General features: G+C 31.6%; 1 protein-coding gene across 1 annotated transcript in view; it reads left to right on the plus strand.

Annotated features, from left to right (window-relative positions):
• LOC149805636 (uncharacterized) overlaps window positions 1-6,279 on the plus strand; it is a 113,669-nt gene extending 107,390 nt beyond the window's left edge. The window contains exon 12 of the mRNA XM_089934492.1: window positions 373-6,279. Coding sequence (XP_089790618.1) covers window positions 373-448 — 76 coding nt within the window. The 3' untranslated portion in view covers window positions 449-6,279. The remainder of the gene's footprint in view (window positions 1-372) is intronic.
• The last annotated feature ends 16,400 nt before the right edge of the window (window positions 6,280-22,679 follow it).

Raw genomic sequence — 22,679 nt, forward strand, 5'->3', positions numbered from 1 at the left:
AGCGATTTTTTATGGGTCAAAAGTATGAGTTTTGTAACATTTTTTTCCAAAACTTTTCAAAACTGCTTCTAAGTTTTAAATCAACTTTTGTAATAAAGTAGATGATGTCTGAGGAGCCCTTTTATACTGAATAAAGAGGTAAATTCATATATTGTAGTCTCTTCCTCTTAACCATCCATCCCTCCAATAGAATTTATCTGTTTATTATAAGTGATTCGGTACAGGGAAATGAAACACATGTCAGGCAACTAATTGGAAGAATTGTAATAGAAGCCTGGGTATATGAGGTACCTCTTGAAGAGGGTTGTGACTAAGAAAGGTTGAGGTGTATGTTGTTCAGTACTTCTGGTAATGTGTGGTTTTTCATTTCAGGCTGCAGCACCTAGTTTCTGTTCTTAGGCGGAAGCTAAATGAATTGAATAACCAAGCAGAGAAGGAGCGGGATTAGGAGAGAGCTGTTTTCTGTCAATAGGCCAGTAGATCTACCTCTCAGGAAAACACAATTTTGGTCAGATAAAGTTCACAAATGCTAATTAGTATATTTGACATGAAGCTGTCAATCTTGAAACAAGGTTGACAGACCATCAAAATATCTCATAGTTCAATCACTGGTTTGTCTTAACAGTGTTTGCTTTGTCAGCCTATATTTGTTATTTAGGCCTATCATGTTAGACTAATAAACAATGTCTCTTCATGATGGGTAATACATTATTATCATCATCATTTTTATCATCATCATCATTTTTATTAGAAGTAGTAGTAGTATTTAATTAAAGACAGGATGTATAATTTGCCCCAAGCTAGAAGGTTCATTAATCTCTATCATAAGAAAATATGTATATGATGAGATGGGGAATGGTTAATCGGCGTTTTGTCTTACCTGTATTTATGTGGTGAGACATGCCAGCTATACTCACTTATACGCTGAGTCAGACTGCAAACAACATAGATCCTGATCTGCCATAGCATAATGCACAGGCAGATTGGGGTCTGTGTTGTTTGTTCTACTGAACAAACTGCACATACCCAGATCTGCCAGTGTGTTATGCAGCGGTAGATCTGGATCTGTGGAGATTGCAGTTGGACTCATCTTATAAGCAAGTACATACAGTAGTTGCCCCTTTTCTGATTTAAACATTGTCAGCAATCATAAAGTTTGGTATTACAGTGTTTATTGTCAGCAGTTGTAAAGTTTGGTGTTAAAGTATTTATTGTCAGCAATGACAAAGCTTGGTGTTAATTGGTTTGGAAGTCAGATATAATGCTGGTGCATTATCATGCAGATTCAGGTGAAACACTGAGTTCACTGGAATGATTTGTTCAGCATACTGGTCATCCTGTTCCATTAGGAAATAAAGGCCAGTTAACCAAATTGTACATAATGCTTTCTCACCAGTCCAGGTACATAATGCTTTCTTACCAGTCCAATATAGACCAGGTAACCAAATTGTACATCATGATTTCTTACCAGTCAAATATAGACCAGGTAACCAAGTTGTACATCATGATTTCTCACCAGTCCAATAAAGGCAAGATATCCAAACTGTACATTATGCTTTCTCAACAGTCCAATAAAGGCCAAGTATCCATATTGTACATAAGTATTACAGATGCAAGTTTGACATAGAATAATAATGAGTTGTGTTTGACTTTACAATAGTCGAATGTCTTTCACTTTCCAGATTTTATTATCTTTTACATTAAATTTGTATTACACAATGGCTTACTGTGCTTATATCATTTAGTGTTTATACTCTTTGCTATAATGGACATGACCAAAGTACAATGGGGCAAGCTTGTATGCCTCATGTTCTTTGGGTGAAATCACAGTATCCAACAGTATAAATGCTATAATTAATTGTATACCCCACTTTACTAAACAGTTTAAATTATATTAAATTATATTTAAATTGCTTTTCAGAAATGTAAGTGAATACAAATATCTTCGACGGGAAATCTTATTTTACTTTTTTTTTCTGCCCGAATCACACATTAAGACATAGCATGATTTTATGGACTGTTGCATGATGATAAAGACCTTACACAGCATCATGTTAGGCAGCAACAAATTTACTGTGTCCAGCATATGCTTGATGCCCAAAAAGTGTTTGACAATGTCCAGTAATTGGAAGAAATATTATATTATCCCATGGAATGCATTTGCATAGGTGGTCATGAGTTGAGTGTACAAATAATCGGCCTTATACAGTCATGTCACGTGTGAGTGAATGATGTATCTTACGTTTACATAGCCATATACAGTCGTGTTACATATGACAATGATGTATCGTAAGTTTACATGGCCTTATGCAGTCATGTTACATGTGACTGAATTATAAGTTTACATAGCCTTATACAGTCCTGTCACATGTGGCTGAATGATGTATCATAAGTTTACATAGCCTTATACAGTCATGTTACATGTGACAAAATGGTGTATCATAAGTTTACTTAGCCTTATACAGTCATGGTACATGTGACAAAATGATGTATCATAAGTTTACATAGCTTTGCTAGCATTTTTCAAAGGCATTTAATTGTTTTGTGGTTTTCTTGTCAGGGCTTTTTTTAAATGTATCAAATACAGTTTGATTGTATAATTAATATACTTTGTATAAAAACATTACATACCTAGGTAATGGCAATAAATATCTTGTTAGAATATATCATTTATCTCATTCATTGCCATCTACTAACATTAGAAACTCATTACCTACTCTTCTGTTGATACGTAACTAGTAACATGTATTTTTTATTGGAAACTGTATCATTACCCACTCATGCATTGCTTAGAAATTAGTAGAACCATATCTTGTTAGAATATAATAATGATCTCACTCATTGGCATGTATTACCATTGGAAACTGTCTCATTACCCTTGCTTTTCTTACTAAGCAATTAGTAAAACATCTTGTTTGAATTTATCATTTATCTCACTCATTGGAATATATTGCCATCGGAAGCTGTCTCATTACCTACTCTTGTGTTACTAAGTAATTAATAAGACTTATATTGCCATTATAAATTATCTCATTACCCACTCTTTTCTTGCTAAGTAATTACTAAGACATTATCTTGTTAGAATATAGCATTTATCTCACTTTATCTCACTCATTGCCATGTATTGCCACTGGAAACTGTCTCATTACCAACTCTTGTGTTGCTAAGTAATTATAAGACATGTATTGCCATTGGGATTTGTCTTTTGTTGCTAAGTAATTAGTACGACATTAAAATCAAGATTATTTATAGATTGGATGCAAATCATATTAAGAAAATACTTTTACTTAACATTGGATTCTTTTTTCATTTATGTTGTTGCAATTATTATTATTATTATAAGAAGCTGTGATATGCCTTCTTATTTTATATAATTCTTCATCCTTAAAAATGAATTCATTTGGCAAGACTACATTTTGTGTTTACGTATTGTAGCAGTGCCATATTTCACTATGATTTTCTTGAAACAGGCTCATTTATCTTTACACATTTTAATTAATTTGTACCTTCTTTATCAATATTCTTAGTTACATGTCATCTACTTCTAGAATAAGATAGCTGAAGGCAGTTTTATTTCTAGACAAACAATGCATATTTTTTCATACTTTTCTTGAAAATTTTGCATGAATCACTTTAAGCTCAGATTTCAGTTTTCATTATATTGAATGTTATCAACAGACAGACGCCATAAGCAAGGGACACAAAATGGCATGTTTATTTTGTTTATTTTTTTATAAAGTGAATTAATCTCTTACAAGTCTCAGTAAAATACTTTGCCTTGACGTTCTTGCTCATCTTCAATGTCAGCACTAAGTTAGTAATATCAGTATATGGAATGTTCCCATGCCACTGGAAATCAGAAAATAGGAGAAAGAATAGGTTTGTTCCTGACGGAGTAAAGCCCTTTAATTTTGCTTTTATTTATCAGAGTTGCAGGAAAACCAGGATTTTTCAGACACCACTAGTTGACAGAAAATACATAATTGAGCCTTAATTGAACTGCTAAGTTAAATCTACTGAGTTCTTACCAGAATTTTTGGACATTGCAAATTGCTTAATTCAGTTGAGATACAGATGCTGTATGGATTATTCAGGTGCTTGCCCTATACATATTTGCATAGTTAACCCAAGCACTCAGGTGATCAGTTTAGTCAAGCACAAATGTTACTACTTAGTCCATTCCACATTGGTATCTTGATCAGTATGTATCAACACAGTGTCTGTGATGTGTGATCTTGGTAAAAGTCAAAGGACAATAAAGCTCATCTTCTCCAGTTCCCCAGTTAATATGTAATGTTAACAAAAATGTATTGTGAAAATCTTTGCTTATTATTTGCAGTGGAAACATGGTGTTGAGCATTATTATCATTAGTAACCTTTGACAACCTTAACTCATCTATGCAGTGAATTTTACTATCTGACTTTCCTAAATATGTAGAAATTTACCAACAGTTGGGGCAGTTATCAATGCAGAATCCCGTGGTCTGCGTGTCCTTGACTGCATTTCATATACAGTTCATAGATTACACTGACAGTAGATGATAGGACACCAACTAGATGTAAGCATGGCTAAGGAAATCCGCTTGTCCTCTCATCCAGACAGCATACAAATTAGCTCTGCTGAGGAAAACATTAATATTTACTCATCCCTGTGCCAAGTGGATGTAGATTCTCACTTGGAAAATATGTCCATTTTTTTACTGTTCTAAAGCTCAGCAGCTTACAAGAATTATAGATTACTTGTACCTTTTTGCCAGAGCTTGTTACACAGGAAGCTGGCTTTGTTTTTTACACTGTCATCTGATACAAACTTGATACTCACTTAGTTTCAGATCATGATAATATTACAATCAGAGTGAAGTCATCAAATTTAAAACCCTTCTAGTACCAGGCTTGCATTGGGTGCCAGTATTTTGGAGGTGGGGTGGTATAGGGATGAGTGTACTGTGCTGAGTATAGGGATGACAGGGACTTTTTCCCTTAGAGCAGCAATAGTGTTTTTTTCAAAAAATATTCAGTCATTTTTTTTATATGGCAGTATAATATTTTTAAGGGCTTCTTATAAAAATAAACAATCATTGTGTACAAAAAATGATTACTCCATACCAACATATGCATTTAAATAAAGTTAAAATTTTGAATCTGTAAATTAAAATGAGTTGAATGTAAGTTTATTTGAATTTTAATTGCTTTAGTAAATTCATTCTATTCATACATCCTGTGTTTTGTACATGGTCACATGTCTGATTCAGATGTTATGGGAGAGTTGCAAAATAGAAACAGATTCTGATTTTTAGAAATGCATTTTTCTGAATAATGGTTTTTATTCCATTTAGAAATGGTCATAAAAATCATTGAAAAAGTAAATTTCATGTTGGCTAAAACCATGGAAATTTTTGTTTCAAAACGAGTTAGAACCTTGTATGTATTTGAGGAAGATTGAAAAAGTAATTTCATGTCAGATAAAACCATGGAAATTTTGTTTCAAAACGAGTTAGAACCTTGTATGACTTTGGTGAAGATTGAAAAAGTAAAGTTCATATCGGATAAAACCTTTGGAAATTTTTGTTTCAAAAAGAGTTAGAACCCTGTATGTATTTGGGGAAGATTGAAAAAGTAAATTTCATATTGGATATAACCATGGAAATTTTTGTTTCAAAAAGAGTTAGAACCCTGTATGTATTTGGGAAAGATTTGAAATTGTTCAATTATCTGTGGTATTATGTACCTGTAATGTATAAAATATGTACTTTTCTAATGATATAACACTTTAAAGTATGTTTTAAAAGTAGGACATGTTCTTTATTCTGTGGAATTTAAGGTTATTTAGTACAGACAATAAAACTTGTATGAGGAGTGTATTTATTTTTAGAAATATGCATTTTCAAACAAAACAAATTTCCCATTAGTTGTCAGTTACAGATTCCAGTAATCTTTCTTATATATCCATTTTATATAGGTGCACCCATGTACACTCAATTTTTGTAGCCTTTTGAGTGACACTAGGATGTTCATTTGAGCTGTAGGTTGTAGTGTTTCGTGAGTTCTACATTGATTTTGAATCTTGTGGTTATTCATTCATTTTCAAAGGTTTAACCACCATATTGTCTGGCACAGAACCTAATTCTAACTTCTCTTATATACTCACTCATTATATTACAGCAATTAATAAATCTTATTTTCTCCAAAAATTGTGGTTTTTCCAATATTTAAAAGATGTCAAATATAAGAAAAATGTCAAAGCCTATATATACATATACATATATATATATATATATATATATATATATATATATATATATATATATATATATATATATATACATACATACATACATACATACATACATACATACATATATATATATATATATATATATATATATATATATATATATATATATATATATATATATATATATATATATATATATATATATATATATATATATATTGATTGAGTATTTTTTGGTAGCAAATATAATCAGCTTTTGAGTGCAAAAAGATACCTTTTCAGTCTACAAAAGTTGATATTGTCTCCAGAAAAGCAGTTTTAGGTCCAATAGAATTATTTTTATTCCTTCCTTAATTGAAATGTACATCATGTTTTGGATTGATTCCTTTGTTGTAGTGAATCTGTCATGTAGGATCTTTTTCTGTTTCTTTGCACCTGTATTATGTATAATTGTTTTGGTCAATGTAAACCTTGAACACTAACAATGCAGCAGTTTATATTCTTTTTGGCAATTTTCTTTATTGTTTACAATCACTAATTTAATTTTTTTTATATGTTATTACAGTATTATAAACAATATAGAGTAAGTTAAACAAGTTGGACAATTTCTGGAAGATGATGGTTTTATTCCTTTCTAGGAGAGAGTAATAATAGTACTTTTCGTATTTAATCTATTGCAAGAAAAATGACATTGAATAAAACTCTGATATCCTGTTTAGGCATCATCATTCTGTTGTATATTTAAATGTAAAAAAGTGTTTTATTTATTTCTTCTATTCATAATTGCTATAGACTGCTCCGGTGGCCTAGTGGTTAGAGCATCCGCCTCGGAAGCAAGTGGTCATGAGTGCGATCTCCAGCCGAGTCATACCAAAGACTTACAAAAATGGTACTAACAGCTGCCTCGCTTGGCACTCAGCATTAAGAGGTTATTTATTGGATTGTTCGGCCTGGTGTCAGGATAATGTGACAGGGTGGGACATCATGCTACATGTCTGCGACATGATGCCTCAGTACGATAGACATCACTATAAACTGGCACACTGCAGACATCGTAGCGATATGACAGAAATTTTATAAAGCTACATAAAAAATCCAAGTCACACACACACACACACATAATTGCTATAGGTTTGTACATGTACATACTGGTGCCTAGACATTTAAATAGGTCCTCTGAATTCTATAGATGTGTACAATACATTCATTGTATTTTTTCCAGAGCACAGTGACAGTGCCATATTGAATTATTTAAACTAATGTAGGACAGGATTTAACAGACTAATTATAAAATTAGCATATATATATATATATATATATATATGTATATGTATATATATATATATATATATATATATATATATATATATATATATATATATATATAATGGTACAATTACTGAACAGTTTCCTACCAAACTTTTGAGCTATTAAACAATATGTCAGGGTAGTTTACAACATGAATTTTTTACATAGTGAATGAAATGAGAGATCTAAAAAAACGCGTGTGTGTGTGTGTGTGTGATTTAGATATTTAGCGTAGCTTTAACAATTTTTCAGTCACATCGCTATGATGTCTGCAGTGTGACAGTTTATAGTAATGTCTAGCACATGGGCATCATACCGCAGACATGTAGCATGATGTCCTACCCAGTCACATTATCCTGACACCAGGTCGATCAGTCCTAGCACTAACCTCTTAATGCTGAGTGCCAAGCGAGGCAGCTGTTAGTACCATTTTTGTAAGTCTTTGGTATGACTCTGCCGGGGTTCGAACCCACATTCGAGGCGGACACTCAAACCACTAGGCCATCAGAGCGGTGTCTTTAAAAAAAAAGGGGGGGGGGGCTCAGGAGAGAGAAAAAAAATAGTATAAAAATGTGTAAACTACATGTCTTTTTTGTTCTGTGATTAGAATAACAAAAGTGTTATTTTAAAAAATCAAATTGTTTCAGCCTTACTCCAGGCTAAACACAAAGGATGGACACCCTAAATAACAACCAAAAAGAATTATATTTAAGACCAGAAATTACAATATGTACTAAAAACTATACCCCAGTAAAGTAATATATGGAGAAGGTAGTAAAGGAGAGGCATCATGAGTATCTTGTATCTGCATGCAGAAAAGGAGATGGTATTATTAAGACCATTTATAATAATAAGAATAACAAAATTTACATAAAGAGTTAAGGAGAATTTACAGGGGTAGAAGTTGTTATGACAATTTGTACATGGATGATAAACTTTTTCCTGGCTGAAAGATAAAGACTGGGAATGTTACATTTTTTTTATTTAGACCAGATTTCCCGTGATTGTCAGTTACAGGATCCAGTATTGTTTTTTATATATATATTTTATATTGGTGCACCCATGTACACTCAATTTGTAGCTCTTGAGTGACATAACTGATAATTAGTATATTGGCACAGTTTCTGGTCTTTCTTTACAATTTCATCCTTAAATGAGTGAAACAATAACGATTTGTACTTAACATGTAATGTTTAGTTCCAAGCATTTCATCATACGGTGAAACAAATACACAATGTATTATAATTTTACAGAGACATGCATCTATCTCAGGTAGAAAGTTGCAATATCTGAAATTTTATTTTCAGTTTTGAAAAACTTATCTTTGTATATTTTATGTGATTATATATATATATATATATATATATATATATATATATATATATATATATATATATATATATATATATATATATATATATGTGTGTGTGTGTGTGTGTGTGTGTGTGTGTTTATCAGCTCTCGGTTAAGTGAATTGCTTGTTTTAATTTATTATAATCGTTTTATTATTTTACATTACAAACATACTTTTGGCAGAGTAGATTCCTCATGACATAATTGAATTTGCATTGTTTAAATTTAATTAGGATATTCGTAATCATAGCTATGACACATTCCAAAGTATATTGTTTGCCTGTAACAATTAAGCAATATGAAATGTGAGTTATCTTTTGATTACCAAAGATGGTTGCTTTTATAACTACACATACATACTTTCTTCAATATCTTGTGATAATTAGCCCACCTGTCCATAAGGCCAAGTGAGCTTTTCGTATGACCCTTCATCTCTCGTGTTTTCCGTCATCTGTCAACTATTCGTATTTTCAGACACCCCCCCCAAAAAAAAAAACAAAAAAAAACAAAAAAACAAACAGTTTTAAGCAAAGTTGACACAGAACATCCTGGGATACAGACCTTTCAAGTTTATACAAATAATTATAATCCACCATTGCTAAAAGCAGAAAAATCTTTCTTCGATTTTTCCACAACCTCGGAATAGAATTTGACCAAATTTGACAGGAAATATTTGTGTATAAAAGGCCTTTTAGTTGGTGTAAATGATACATATCACGCGATCAAATGTGGGCAAAATTGCTAAAAATAGAAAAAGCTTCAAATGACTTATTCTCAAAAAAAGAAAAATGGGACAGTACTACGGCAGCAAGGTTTAACAAAGCAATCAGACTGGTACGCATTTTTTTCATTTGTTCATTTGATGCTAGTCTCTCATCAAATGTTGCTGACTTTATTAAAAGAAAATAAGAAAAACTTTAAAGCAACTTATTTTCACAAACCACTTGACAGAATTCGACCAATTGTAACAGAAAGCAATCTGGCAGGTAAGCATTTGTAACATCTACAAATAATGTCCATCTGCTGTCATGAATGGTCAATATTACTAATGACTGGTCAGTGTTACTAACGACTGAGAAACCCTTTAAATAAATTCTTCTCAATGCTGCAGAACAGGAGCCCTGGCATTTAGATTTTAGGTAGATCTCGGCAGGTGAGCAAACTTTGGCCCCTTTTTCTTAGAGAATTTAGTGCTCCTCCAACACTTGGTAAAATGTGATAAATGTATATATATATGTATATATATATATATATATATATATATATATATATATATATATATATATATATATATATATATATATATATATATATATATATATATTATGTTAATGTATATATGGGTAAAAATGTTGTTTAGATGACTTATGACGTTGCCTGTTTGATTTTCCTGTAGTATAATGTACTTGTTTTTGTAAACTTTATAAAAGTTATAATTCTGTGATGTATTTAAGCTTATACTGATTATATCATTGATTGATATCCTCAATATGTAAAAGAAAGTTTAAAATTTGAATGAAATACAAACTTTAAATGAAATATGTTACGTTAATTTCTTTTAAGGCAAATATCTTTCTTGGTGGGTGGTTTTTTTTTTGAATGTGTTCGATTTCACTGCACGGCAGTTTAGCAGCTTTTATCATCGTCGACACACAAGAACTTTTATGTTTTCATGTAAATAATTTAATGCCTCTATCTCTCTCTCTCTCTCTCTCTCTGCACAGTGGAATCCATTGATTGATAACTTTAAGCAGATTGTCATGCAATGGTAAAGTTGACTAAAATCGGTTAAATGGCTAGTTTGGTGAAGATGGATATTGTGATAGAACGAGGAATATCAGTCAAAGACTTGTCACTGTCATCGACATGAGGTCAAAAATTTGTGATTTTGAAAATAGTTAGCATACTGTACTTCCAGATACATGTCCTACTTGAAAATCACAAGGACACATATAGACCAGTTCTCATATTGTTATCCATTTTTCCAAAACACGTTGTAACACATTTCCAAAAATATGTTGTACGAAAAAATGGAATTCAGATGAGGTCAGCAAGTTCATACAAAACACAAAGATGGACAAAATCAAATATTTAAATAAAAATAAGCAAGTAAATTTTAACAAGACTAACGTCATAGTTGTGAAATATCAGATAATTCCCCTGCGAGTGCAACAAAAAGACTTTTTGCCAAAAAGCTAAACCCGACAAATATGTCAAAGGACCTGAAAGAGGTACCGCATGTTAAAAAAATTAACAAATACTGCATGTAAGTTAAACACATCACAATGATATGAAACCAAAATGCATACACAAATGTGTTGATTTTAAACATTAATGTGATGAGGAAATTTAGCTTATGGGGCTTTGCACTTTCAAATTATTTTTTTCACTATCACAGCCAATCTTCGTATCAATGCAAAGCAAAATGTATTTGTATGTTTGTCTATCTATCTATCTATCGATATATCTATCTATCTATCTATCTATATGTCTGTCTGTCTGAATAAAATACAGTTTGCCCATGTGAGATAAGCATATCCCAATAATCCACTCAGTAAAATTCCAAGCGACGTTATTTATGAAACATTTGTTCTTTTTATAGCTATATCTATACGGATGATTCGACATCTTTTTCTCAACATCTCTTTTCTGATTATAAATGAAAGAGACATAATTCATTATATGAATTGCTATGGGAAATTTTCAATCGAGGAATCAAGATGTATATGCTGGAGCGAGGCTTTGTCGAGTTCCTACCATCAAATACTAATCCTCGGGGGGGGGGGATTTCCCTAATCGACACTATTGCATGTAACTGATTCTATTATTTCGAAATTACAATTTTCACCTTCATGGTCGCTTTAGTCAACAAAATGATATATTTTCACGGCGGTATCTTTATACGTTTCTCACCTCATGTTTATTTTTCTGTCTCAAGTAAATCATTCGTGTTATTCAAGTTAAAATGTTGTTACATAATATTACTCTGTTGTCTGTAATGGAAGATTAATGATAATCGAAATAATAAAAGAGAGCTGTTTTAACATATGCTTGCTAAAACGTGTCAGTGGTTAAGCCCTACTGTTACAAGTTTACCGCTGAGAACCATTTACATCAGTGAACACTCAGGAGAAACTTTCGCTGTAGTGGAATGTAACCCTTTGAATGCGGGGAAGACGTCATGTGACGTTTATTTTATTTTTTGACGTCAAAAAGCATTTGCAAAAAATATACATTTCCACGACGTCACATCATTGAACGATGTGGAGCGCACGTACTGTTGGTAATTAATTATTTCCATCTAACTTTGGTTTATATGTACACATTAACTGGTACTAAACGAGATCAGTGCTGCAACGTGTGCGTACAGATAGACAAACTGGCAAACAAGTCTCGCATCATCATCCTCTTCGTGAAAGATATATCATTGCAACTTAAATGTAGACTTAGTTTGTGATGATTCAAAAAATCGATCCCATTTCCCCATATATAGTAATCTTTTAACATTGCTACTTTAATCTTTAGTTTGGAAACTTACTTAAATATCAAAAATACAGTATTACATTTTGCTAAATTATGTTTGGTATGCCAGATATTACTCGAGTGTTTATAGATTTCTTTTGTTCGGAACCTTTAAAAGGCTTTAAAGTGACCATTATTTGAAAGATAAAAAAAAATTGATTCTGGATTTAATCTTAGTTGTCCATCAACAAATCTACTCAACAGTCAAGGCAATGAATCCTGTATATATAAGTAAGAATGGTGCGGTAATTAGAAATGTATACACCTGATACTATCAGTATACGATTGCAAATTTATACGTTGTGTGTGTGTGAGAGTGAGAGACAGAGACACAGAGAGAGATAGTTTTTAGTGTCTTTTTTATAGTTCATTTCAATTCTATGAGATATATTTTTCCATTGTTTTTCTTTTTTTAAGAAATTTTGCAGGGTTACAACTTTGTATCAACAACGATTGAATGGTTACTTGTCGTAAGGTTTCATATACACTCCTGACGAAGCGTTGTTGATATACGTTACTTGGTTCTTCATATTCTTATTCTTCGTTGTCGTCGCCATCGTCTTCCTGCTTAAAGGAATTGACTGATGCTCTTTATTTATTAGATGGTATTAATACTTATCTGAGGTAAATAATATTTGTCCTGGTTTCACCTGGTAAAATCTGAGAGAGAGAGAGAGAGAGAGAGAGAGAGAGAGAGAGAGAAAGAAAGAAAGAAAAGAGACAGATAGAGAGTAAGCATCAGTGCTTGAGCAATTTTGTGCAAATTCTCCTACACTGTTCGAGATAGAGAAAACTTTGAGATAAGAATGACGGCATTTTGTTGATGTTCACGACAGTGTTATGATTTTGGATTCATCCCATCGAGGTTTGCTTGGACGGTTGGGTGGTTTAAAATAAACTATAAATGTAGTGCTATAATTTGAGAACCGGAACGTGTGACGACTAACCCATTATTAACACGCGCGTCAGTTGTTACTTTGATAGACCCCACCCTCGCTTATGCCTCAGTGGTATATTGTTCTATCCCTTGGATCACAGATTGGAAACTAGTCCATGCTACTCGGTTACCAACTCCAAAGACTTCTTACTGGGCATGAAAGACAAGATGAATCTGACATTTGTTCCTGGATCGATGCTTCAACCCACACACCCAGGATTTAGGCCCAGGTCATAAATGTACGTTCCTAGATACACATGTATATGCTTAATGAACATTTAAAAAAATGTTTTTTACATTTGCAGCTGTCATCGGTCACTAAGTCCGGCTTCGCTCAGGGACGCATAAGTCTTCAATTTTTTAAGGTTGGGATCGAAATCGGTCTGCACAGAGATGTTTTGCAAACATAGCACAGACTGTTTTATGAAAAAAAAATTTGCTGTTGTGATTAGAAAAATTTCATTTTGCTATAAGATAGGCGAATCATTCCAATGAAACAAACATTAATGAACAGGAGAGTAACTTGTATATATGCTGCAGAAGAGAAATTTGTCTTAGGGTTTAATTCCTTAAAAATTTGTAAAGACAGTCTTACTTAAAATCAGGACAACATAATTATCAGTAGTACAGTTGAATGAATATTATCACGACATGCGGATGATTGTGACGCAAAATTACAGGATGAAGTCTGTTCGGAAAATGAAACATTCGGTTTTCAAATACATGTATATTAGTTTGTCGAAATCGGAAGTTTGCTTGTGGTAGGATACATGGCACCCATCATAGACAGAAAAACACACGTTCTTTTCAAAAATATAGCTTGAGCATAGTTTCGTTAATTGCTCTCGTATGATATCATGTACACGTAGCTCTCGTTGTGACGCAATAAAAAATAAGGCTGGTAAGAAACTATGGCTGATTGCGATACCAATGGGTTTTAAAATATTAAAAACAATAATTTAAAATAATTGTTAACATGAAATAAAATTACGCCAAGTAGTAAAAGTGAATCGTTAATTAAACCAGTATGAAAATAAAGCAGATAATTCATTGAATGAAAATCGGCGTAAGAACAGTTTTATTAACGTCTAAAATGGTTATTTTGGCGGGGAGGAGACTTTGCTAATTTGTTTTCTTGCAGAAAAAATACAACGGAGAGGGGGTATATATAAAAAAGAAGAAATAAAACGTTTCAGTTTTGTCGTTACGTTCACGCCAGCTCGCTTGCGTCGGAATGGGTTTCGTTTTGTATAAATGAGGGTAAATTTCTGATTTTTTTTTCTTTCTTATATCAGTCAATTCTATTTAAACTTAAGGAACCTCCCTTTATGAACGTCTTCGCGTGATCTCGTCGAGTTATGTAAAAGAATGTACAAGAATACCCAAATAAAGTGTAACCCGTATAAAATCCAGTCAGTCGGATGGGTTTTTACATCGCAGCTGTCCCATTTTAATTGTTTTCATATTTGCAAAATTCATCAAGGAAACTAAATCCTTGCTAATTTACAAAAGGCAACACTTTGCTACATTTATATGACGCTGTTTACAAATGACATAAATGTACAGAAACAAAACACACAAAAATAGTTTTTTCACCGTATTTATTGAAAAATATATACCATCAACGACAATCTTACATGGGACAATTTCCTACAGTTGTAATATTTAAAATTGAAAGACAGTTCTGGTTAGGTGTCTTTCGATTAACTCTTCCAGAAAATTTAAGTGCGACAATCAGGGGTGCCCGCAGAATTACTTTTGGGGGTGGGGGGAAACATGTAGTTGTCAACTTTTAAGTTCTACGGATATGGGCCAAAACTTGTTTAAAGGCGAGATCCAGAGGGAGTTGGCACTTGCCCTAATACGCGGACGCCCCTAAGTACATGAAACGAATACGATATTTTAACTTGTCTATTTTAATTATTACTATTACAAGTTATGCGATAAAAGTAAAGTAAGAACCGTGCACTATGATATTTACAAAATTGGATCGCATATTTATAAAATATATTTTTTCTTAATAAACACAACTCCAAAATATCCACCCTTTAGCACAAACGCACGCACGCATATACATGTATATATATATATATATATATATATATATATATATATATATATATATATATATATATATATATATATATATATATACATGTATATATATACGTATGTGTGTATGTATGTATGTGTATATATATATATATATATATATATATATATATATATATATATATATATATATATATATATATATATATATATATATATATATATATATATATACATGTATATATACGTGTGTGTGTATGTATATATGATAACTTGTTGATTTATTAAAGATAGAGTTTCATATTAACTTTGGTGAAATATGATACTATATGTATTAGAACTTAAGTTTTCAGACTAATTCGAGTTTTTCAAACTTAGAAAGGAGGAATATAATGGACAACAACAGCAAATCAAACTGCAAAAATATTCGTGGGAGTATAAATACACACACACACACACACGTACACGTACAAACCATCATACTTATAATAAGCTGCGAGTTTTTATACCGGAGCGTTAGATTGACTACAACATCTGAAATACTTATGAAGATGAAATTATGTCAACGTCAGAAATGACTATACCTTACGATATTTACGATATATTCCTTACCAACATTATTTTCAATTCTGATAGCTGCTGATAAAATGACGAACATAAAGGCGCCGACATAAAGTATATTTATTGAAAAATGTTAAAAATATGTACATTATCTTTGGTGATGCATGAATGGAATTTTCCTGTGTTTAGAAAAAATAAATACACAAAGAAACAAATAAATAATAGACACATTGAAAGTAACAGACAACAATCAGTCCAAACAGCAAATATGTAGTAAATACACCACATAAAGCTAGAGAGAAAGAAAGAGACGGCATGTTATGAAAGAAAATAGAAGAATCTAATCGGGTACCAGTGAGAGAGATAAAGAAATAATGAGTTTTAAAATTTTACACGGGCAAACTCTCCTATTTCATTATAGATTTCTCCCTCATAACTTGCAATTTCTGTGACATTTAATTTTTCAACAGACATATACACACGGTAGCATATTTTTGTAATGAAAACTAAATTTTGGTAATTTACTGTAAACTGAATTTTGGTTAAAATATTTTACGTTTTCACTTACTAGAAGTTTTTGGTTTTTGTTACATCGATACTAATCATGTCAATCACTGAATTTTAAAGGAAAAGACTCAAACTTTTGTATATGTGTATGTCTTGTTGATTTGATCCATAAAATGCGTCTATCAACAACATGTAATATGGTAAGGCATTTAAATCCAAAGTAATACATCTAGGATTCGAAAAATCAACTTGATTTAATATTTCATGATAAGCATTAAGTGAAGGATTTTCAATAAAAATTATAAACATTTATAAGATTTTTGTTTTTATATGGAAGAAAAGGCTACGCCTACTTCAGCCCTCACTATATAACAATGATGTCATTCGATTTGAAAGATGGGTCGGAATTATGTCATGTTAGTTTCTGTCATATTTTATGTACAACCTAACGAACGTTCTCAAATCGTATAAAATGAAGAATTTTAAAATTATCTGAAAACCAATATTGTCAAAATTATTCTGATTACATCACCTATAATTAGTTGTTTTGTAAGATGGTACCGAGAGCCATTAAAAAAAAAACTCGTATCTAGCTGATGCTCGAGGAAACAACAAACTTAACTGGCATTCCCTTAGATCTACATTGTTTTCTGGGAATTATTCCAGAAAAGACATTAAATTTGAACAAGAAGATAAAAACAATCAAACAGATATTTCTCGTGGCCACTATGTGGTAGCATATTTACACACTCTCACAATCCCCTGTAATAAATGGACAGTATATAAGATAACAGAGAGTGAACGTGATATATAGATTACACTTTTAACTCAAAAGACCTGAAAACAAGAATATAAGCATTGCAGTTCAACAAACGGACGACATACCCTCCTTTCCCTTAGTTTGGTGCGTAATCCGGAATTAAATATCTTCACAAGTTCTCCTCCCTCCAGAAGGATTAGGGTTCGAATCCCACCAAGGCGGGGTCGGTGGCCATGCTTTATCACCAGGCAAGACACTTAATAGCAATTAGGGCAATTGCTAATATACATTATAACCTTTCGTGTGTTAAAATGACATTAAACAACATAAGCAAAACGAAACTAAACCACATTTCAAACGAATGATCCATGACTGGGCACTTTCAATCATGTCGAACAACTCAGCTCGAATGGCCCAGGTGTGTCGTATTAACTTATAATAGATATGTAATGCATCGCTTGATGAATAAGAGCCTTGTCGCCGCTTGTTGAGAAAAACTGCATTGATATACTCACATGCAAGCAAAAGTAAGAAAAAGAAAGCACAAACTTATTTGCCTTTTCTATCCTACCTCCTCAAATGTTTTTGAAGGTGAAAAAAAAGTTTTAGACATCTTCGGAGAATATGTAAGAATATATGAATCCATTAATTGTTTGCTATAAACGATATATATATATATATATATATATATATATATATATATATATATATATATATATATATATATATATATATATATATATATATATATATATATATATATATATATATATATATATATGTATATATGTATATATATGTGTATATATATATATATATATATATATATATATATATATATATATATATATATATATATATATATATATATATATATATATATATATATATATATGGCAATTGCTAATATACGATATAACCTTTATATATATCAAGATATGTAAATTGTCATACATAAATATTTACTATATATCATAATTGCAATGAAATAACCCATTCCCAATATTTGTTTCTTAAAAATATGAATATGGTTTTAAATGTCCAGTTAAGCCGTGTCTACTTGTTTAAACACCAGAGCAGATGGGTTTGCTCAGCTAATATTTATCTCTTATGGAATAGCTTATGGAATAGTCCACTAATTAATTCTAATCGCCAACTGATACATGCAAAAGCTAAGGTTTGAAGGCCACTGTACGGCCATGTAATTTGGTCTAAATAAATCTTTCTTACCCAAAGGACAGATCAGTCCACGTGCTACCTTTGAGACGTGGTGAACTTCAAGTCACTAATGTAAGATATTACAGTGCTCAAATTGTACAAGTACAATTTTAATGTTCTTTTTTTTATGGCGACAAAAGACTCTTCCTCACGTACGTGGAATCGGAAATCTAACCTCGGGGAAGAATATTTGTGTCAGATACTTGGCAAAGACATCTGCTGACATAAATTTTATTATGTTATCCCCTCGGTTCGGATTTCCCAATCCTGTAAATACATTGGGGAATGAGTGTATGAATCTATACGTGAGTATTCCGATTTCTTTTTTGGGGGGTGGGGAGGGTTTTTTTTCTTTTCTATTTTAATTACACTGGTTAATTTGTTTTGTCTGATACAAGAGAATTATCATAAAACATATAATTTATATAATTATTTCTTAATTATATCTACGTTCAGTAGTTAGAGAACTTTATGTACACTATGAACTTGCTCGGCATGGAGCCGTTGAATATAACAATTGGAAGACACAATATCACGTTCTCTTTTTATACAGTTTTATATTTTTTACATCGTGTCGTTTACAATACTATATAATATAATCAATCAATAAATAAATGAGGATAATATTTTATATATGAATATTTTAGATGATTTCTTATTTCAAAATTATTGATTACTAGGAAATATATGTGTACTTGCAAGAAGTATAATAAACGATCCACACGGAGGATTATTAATCAAACAAAAGTCAGTTTGCAAACGTGATTTATTATATAAATGAATCGTTCGTTTGTGTCTCGACCTGTCTGTCATCGAGTGTCTTGAATCGCATGAGCGCTTTAGCTTTTGGCTGACCTAAACGCCTGTGTTTGGTCTAGTGCTAAATGCTCGCATGACTTGAAACGTTACAGTGCATTGACGTGTATTTTTACAAAACCTAATCGAGTGATACATGTGTGAAAAATATTTGGTAAGAAGTTGTTTTTTTCTCGAATAGATTTAAAAATTAACACCTTTCAACAATTACCTAGTTAAAATAATGCGAACTCCACAAAGTTTCCTAGCAATTACGATGGTCATTCATTACAGTAAAGTGTCAACTAAATTTGATAGAAGTGTGCATCTTTTGGGAACAAAGTAACGGACAAAACTACATACGTTACCTGTATTATAGTCATAGGTATTCACAAAGTCTATTATTTAAATATTTAAAGTCGCTTTTGGAAACTTTGACAGCAATATGGCTTATGTAAGCAGCGTTTACGTCGCTCTTCAATGATGTTAAGTTCCCAGATTAACATAATATTGCTAAAACTCCTTGAAAACAATTCGTTGAAGAAACAATAGGACTTCATCGCCAATCCATGACTTCAACTTCTATTAATTTTGTACAAATCTGGACGTAAAACTCACGCTCTTGAGCAAAGAAAATATAATCTGCACTTGAGAATTACAGGATCCTAAAGTTAAAGGTTTCACTTCTTACTCAGGATTTTTGTTTTGTTTTCTTCGTCGTTCATTTGATAATCAAGAAGTCTAAACAATTGTGATAATTAGCCGTATAATTCCTATATTTATGTCATACGTCTTTTATGTTGGGTTGCCTTCAATAGTTCGAATATACATACGTTATTACACGGTATTTTTTAGTTCTCATGGGCTTTGTAATTAGTGTTTCCTTGGGAACTTTTATCACAGAACAACGAAACGATTCTTGCGCATCTTAAATGGTGTTGTCAGCAATGTCAGTATCAGTACCATTTGAATATATGATGGCAGTAAGTTACTTTTGTGCAAGAGTTTAAACGCTTTGGCACCAAAATAGGAGATTTAAAAATAGTCATAAACAAAATATGTGATGCCAGATAAGGTTGGATTGTCTTAAAAGTGTTGGAGGGAAATTCAGCATTCCAATTAACCCAATTTGGTGAAAATCCGTTCATCGTAAGAGTCAACGCTTTTGTTTGATATCATTATTCAGCGACTACACAGAAGAGCAATTATTGTATAGACGAATCATGTTTCTAATGACTGAAGTTTATGTTTTATTCAGTTTCATGTTTTCTGCATAATCGTTGAGAACATAAATCGAAACACAATTTGATAGGTAACTGGAATGTACCTATGTTAATATACAAGAAAATAGGTCAAGCAACTATCACAATTATCTTAAGTTTCATTCAACCTCTAGAAAGAACAATGCCAAAGATATAATAATGTAATAGGTGTCCAATTATACGATCATGTAATTAATGTCCAATTATACAATAATATAACAGATGTCCAGTTATTCAATAATGTAACAGTGTTCAATTATATATTAATGTAACAATGTTCAATTATATACTAATGTAATAGATGCAGATTCCTTACAGTGAAATTATTTTAACATGAGTCTGAGAGTTTTCTGACAGAAAAAAATTTAAATGAGAAACAAAATATCACACTTTACTTGGCACTGTCATACTTAGCATATTTTATTTTCCATTTCTATGGTAACGCACTAATCTAATTTACCAGAATTAAAAGCAAATATTTGTTGGTGGGCAAAAGAAATACGTTTTATTGATCATTCCTTTGCATGGAGTAACATTTAGAAGCCATTTCTTTTTTTTGTAAAATAATCCTCGAAAATGAGGGGCTTGAATGAAGTTGTCGATGCAAATACGTCAAAAACTCCGAAAGAAAAGAAAGTGTTATTTATGGTCGGTCTTTCGGATCAACGTTTCTGTCGTGAAGAGTATGTGTACACATCGTTAGGGTCGTTATCGCTGGTTAGGCACTTCCAGAATAATTTGGGTTTTTTTCGGTGAGAATCAAATTGGTTAATGTTGAAAGAGAGCTTTGAAAGATTCCATCAATTCGCTAATCGTCGAAGATATTTCGAAAGTTTGAAGTAATCGTCAAAACTAGCACTCCATTCATATAATGTAAGAAAAGAAATTGACATGAAAGTTCCGTCTGGGTTTGTCAAAGTGCAGTGAAATCATTCGTCATTGTATTTTGACTTTATACCATCAATGTTCAAGTTCAGAAGAAATGTTATTAATTTAAATATATTTTGAAAACTTAGTATGACTATATATTAAACATAAAACGCCATCGGATGAAATGTAACTTTTATATTTCGTTTGAAAACATTCTATCCTTTAACTTTTACTCGTACGTTCACTATTCTTCTGAACTGAATAAATATGGTAAAGGTAAACAAAAAATTTAGTCTCTTTTTGAAATTTTGATTTTTATATATGTATATATACACCACGTTACTGATAGAACAGTTATACATTGACTGAAAACAAATATTTAATCTGTTGAGTTTTATCTTTCGATTAATGATGTTCAAAATGAAGATGTCCTGCATCGTGAACGGGTGTAAATTTATTTTTTGTATCGAAGAATAAAACAGTGCTGGGTGATTAAAAGCGGTCTATAAATTTTGGTATATAACGTTAGTGCCCATTATTATTTTGAATGTATTCTTATTCATCATTTCATTTACCAATATCATTCCTCACAGAAGAGATTTCAAAGATTAATTTACTCCTGTAGAATTAATTGAAAAGTAGTCATTACATTATTTGAGGAAACCACTGGAGCAATCAAAACAAAATTACACCAGTAGTTGCCAAATTTAATTCACGCTTGTATGTGATTTCTGTAAGAAATACAAGAGAACTTTACGAAGAAACCTCGTCATCGCACGACTGGACACGTTTTTCGTATCATCTTGAATCTTATGAATGGCATCATTTATTGTTTAAAAGCTTAAACTCCTTATATTTTAAACTACTGAAAGCGTGAAAATCGTTAGGCTGAATCTGAAGGTTCGTCTGATCTGTTTTAAAAAAAAATGAAATCTGTAGATATGAAAGCATATGTAATAGATATAATATTGTAATAGATATAATATTGTAATAGATATAATATAGTTTAGAAAACTGTTTGTGATCCAACAATACAGAATTGTTATCAGAACTGAGCGAATTGTGCCTCTGTGACATTTTTACACAAAAACTATATAAAGTATTCAAGGCGTTAGGTAATCCAGCGTGTTATTTCAGTCGTTTTTTTTATAAAACTGTGTAGTAAGAAATGAATTTATTGTTACAGAACAAAAGTGGTTTAGTTACCTTTCTTTTCCATATTAAAATATCCACAAGTAAAACTTATTATCAAATTAGAAATGAAGTGTAATAAAACAAATACAGAGACGTATATTTGAA

The sequence above is a fragment of the Sinohyriopsis cumingii genome, chromosome 2, assembly GCF_028554795.1.
Source record: "Sinohyriopsis cumingii isolate HCF-2022 chromosome 2, ASM2855479v2, whole genome shotgun sequence".
Taxonomy (NCBI): domain Eukaryota; kingdom Metazoa; phylum Mollusca; class Bivalvia; order Unionida; family Unionidae; genus Sinohyriopsis; species Sinohyriopsis cumingii.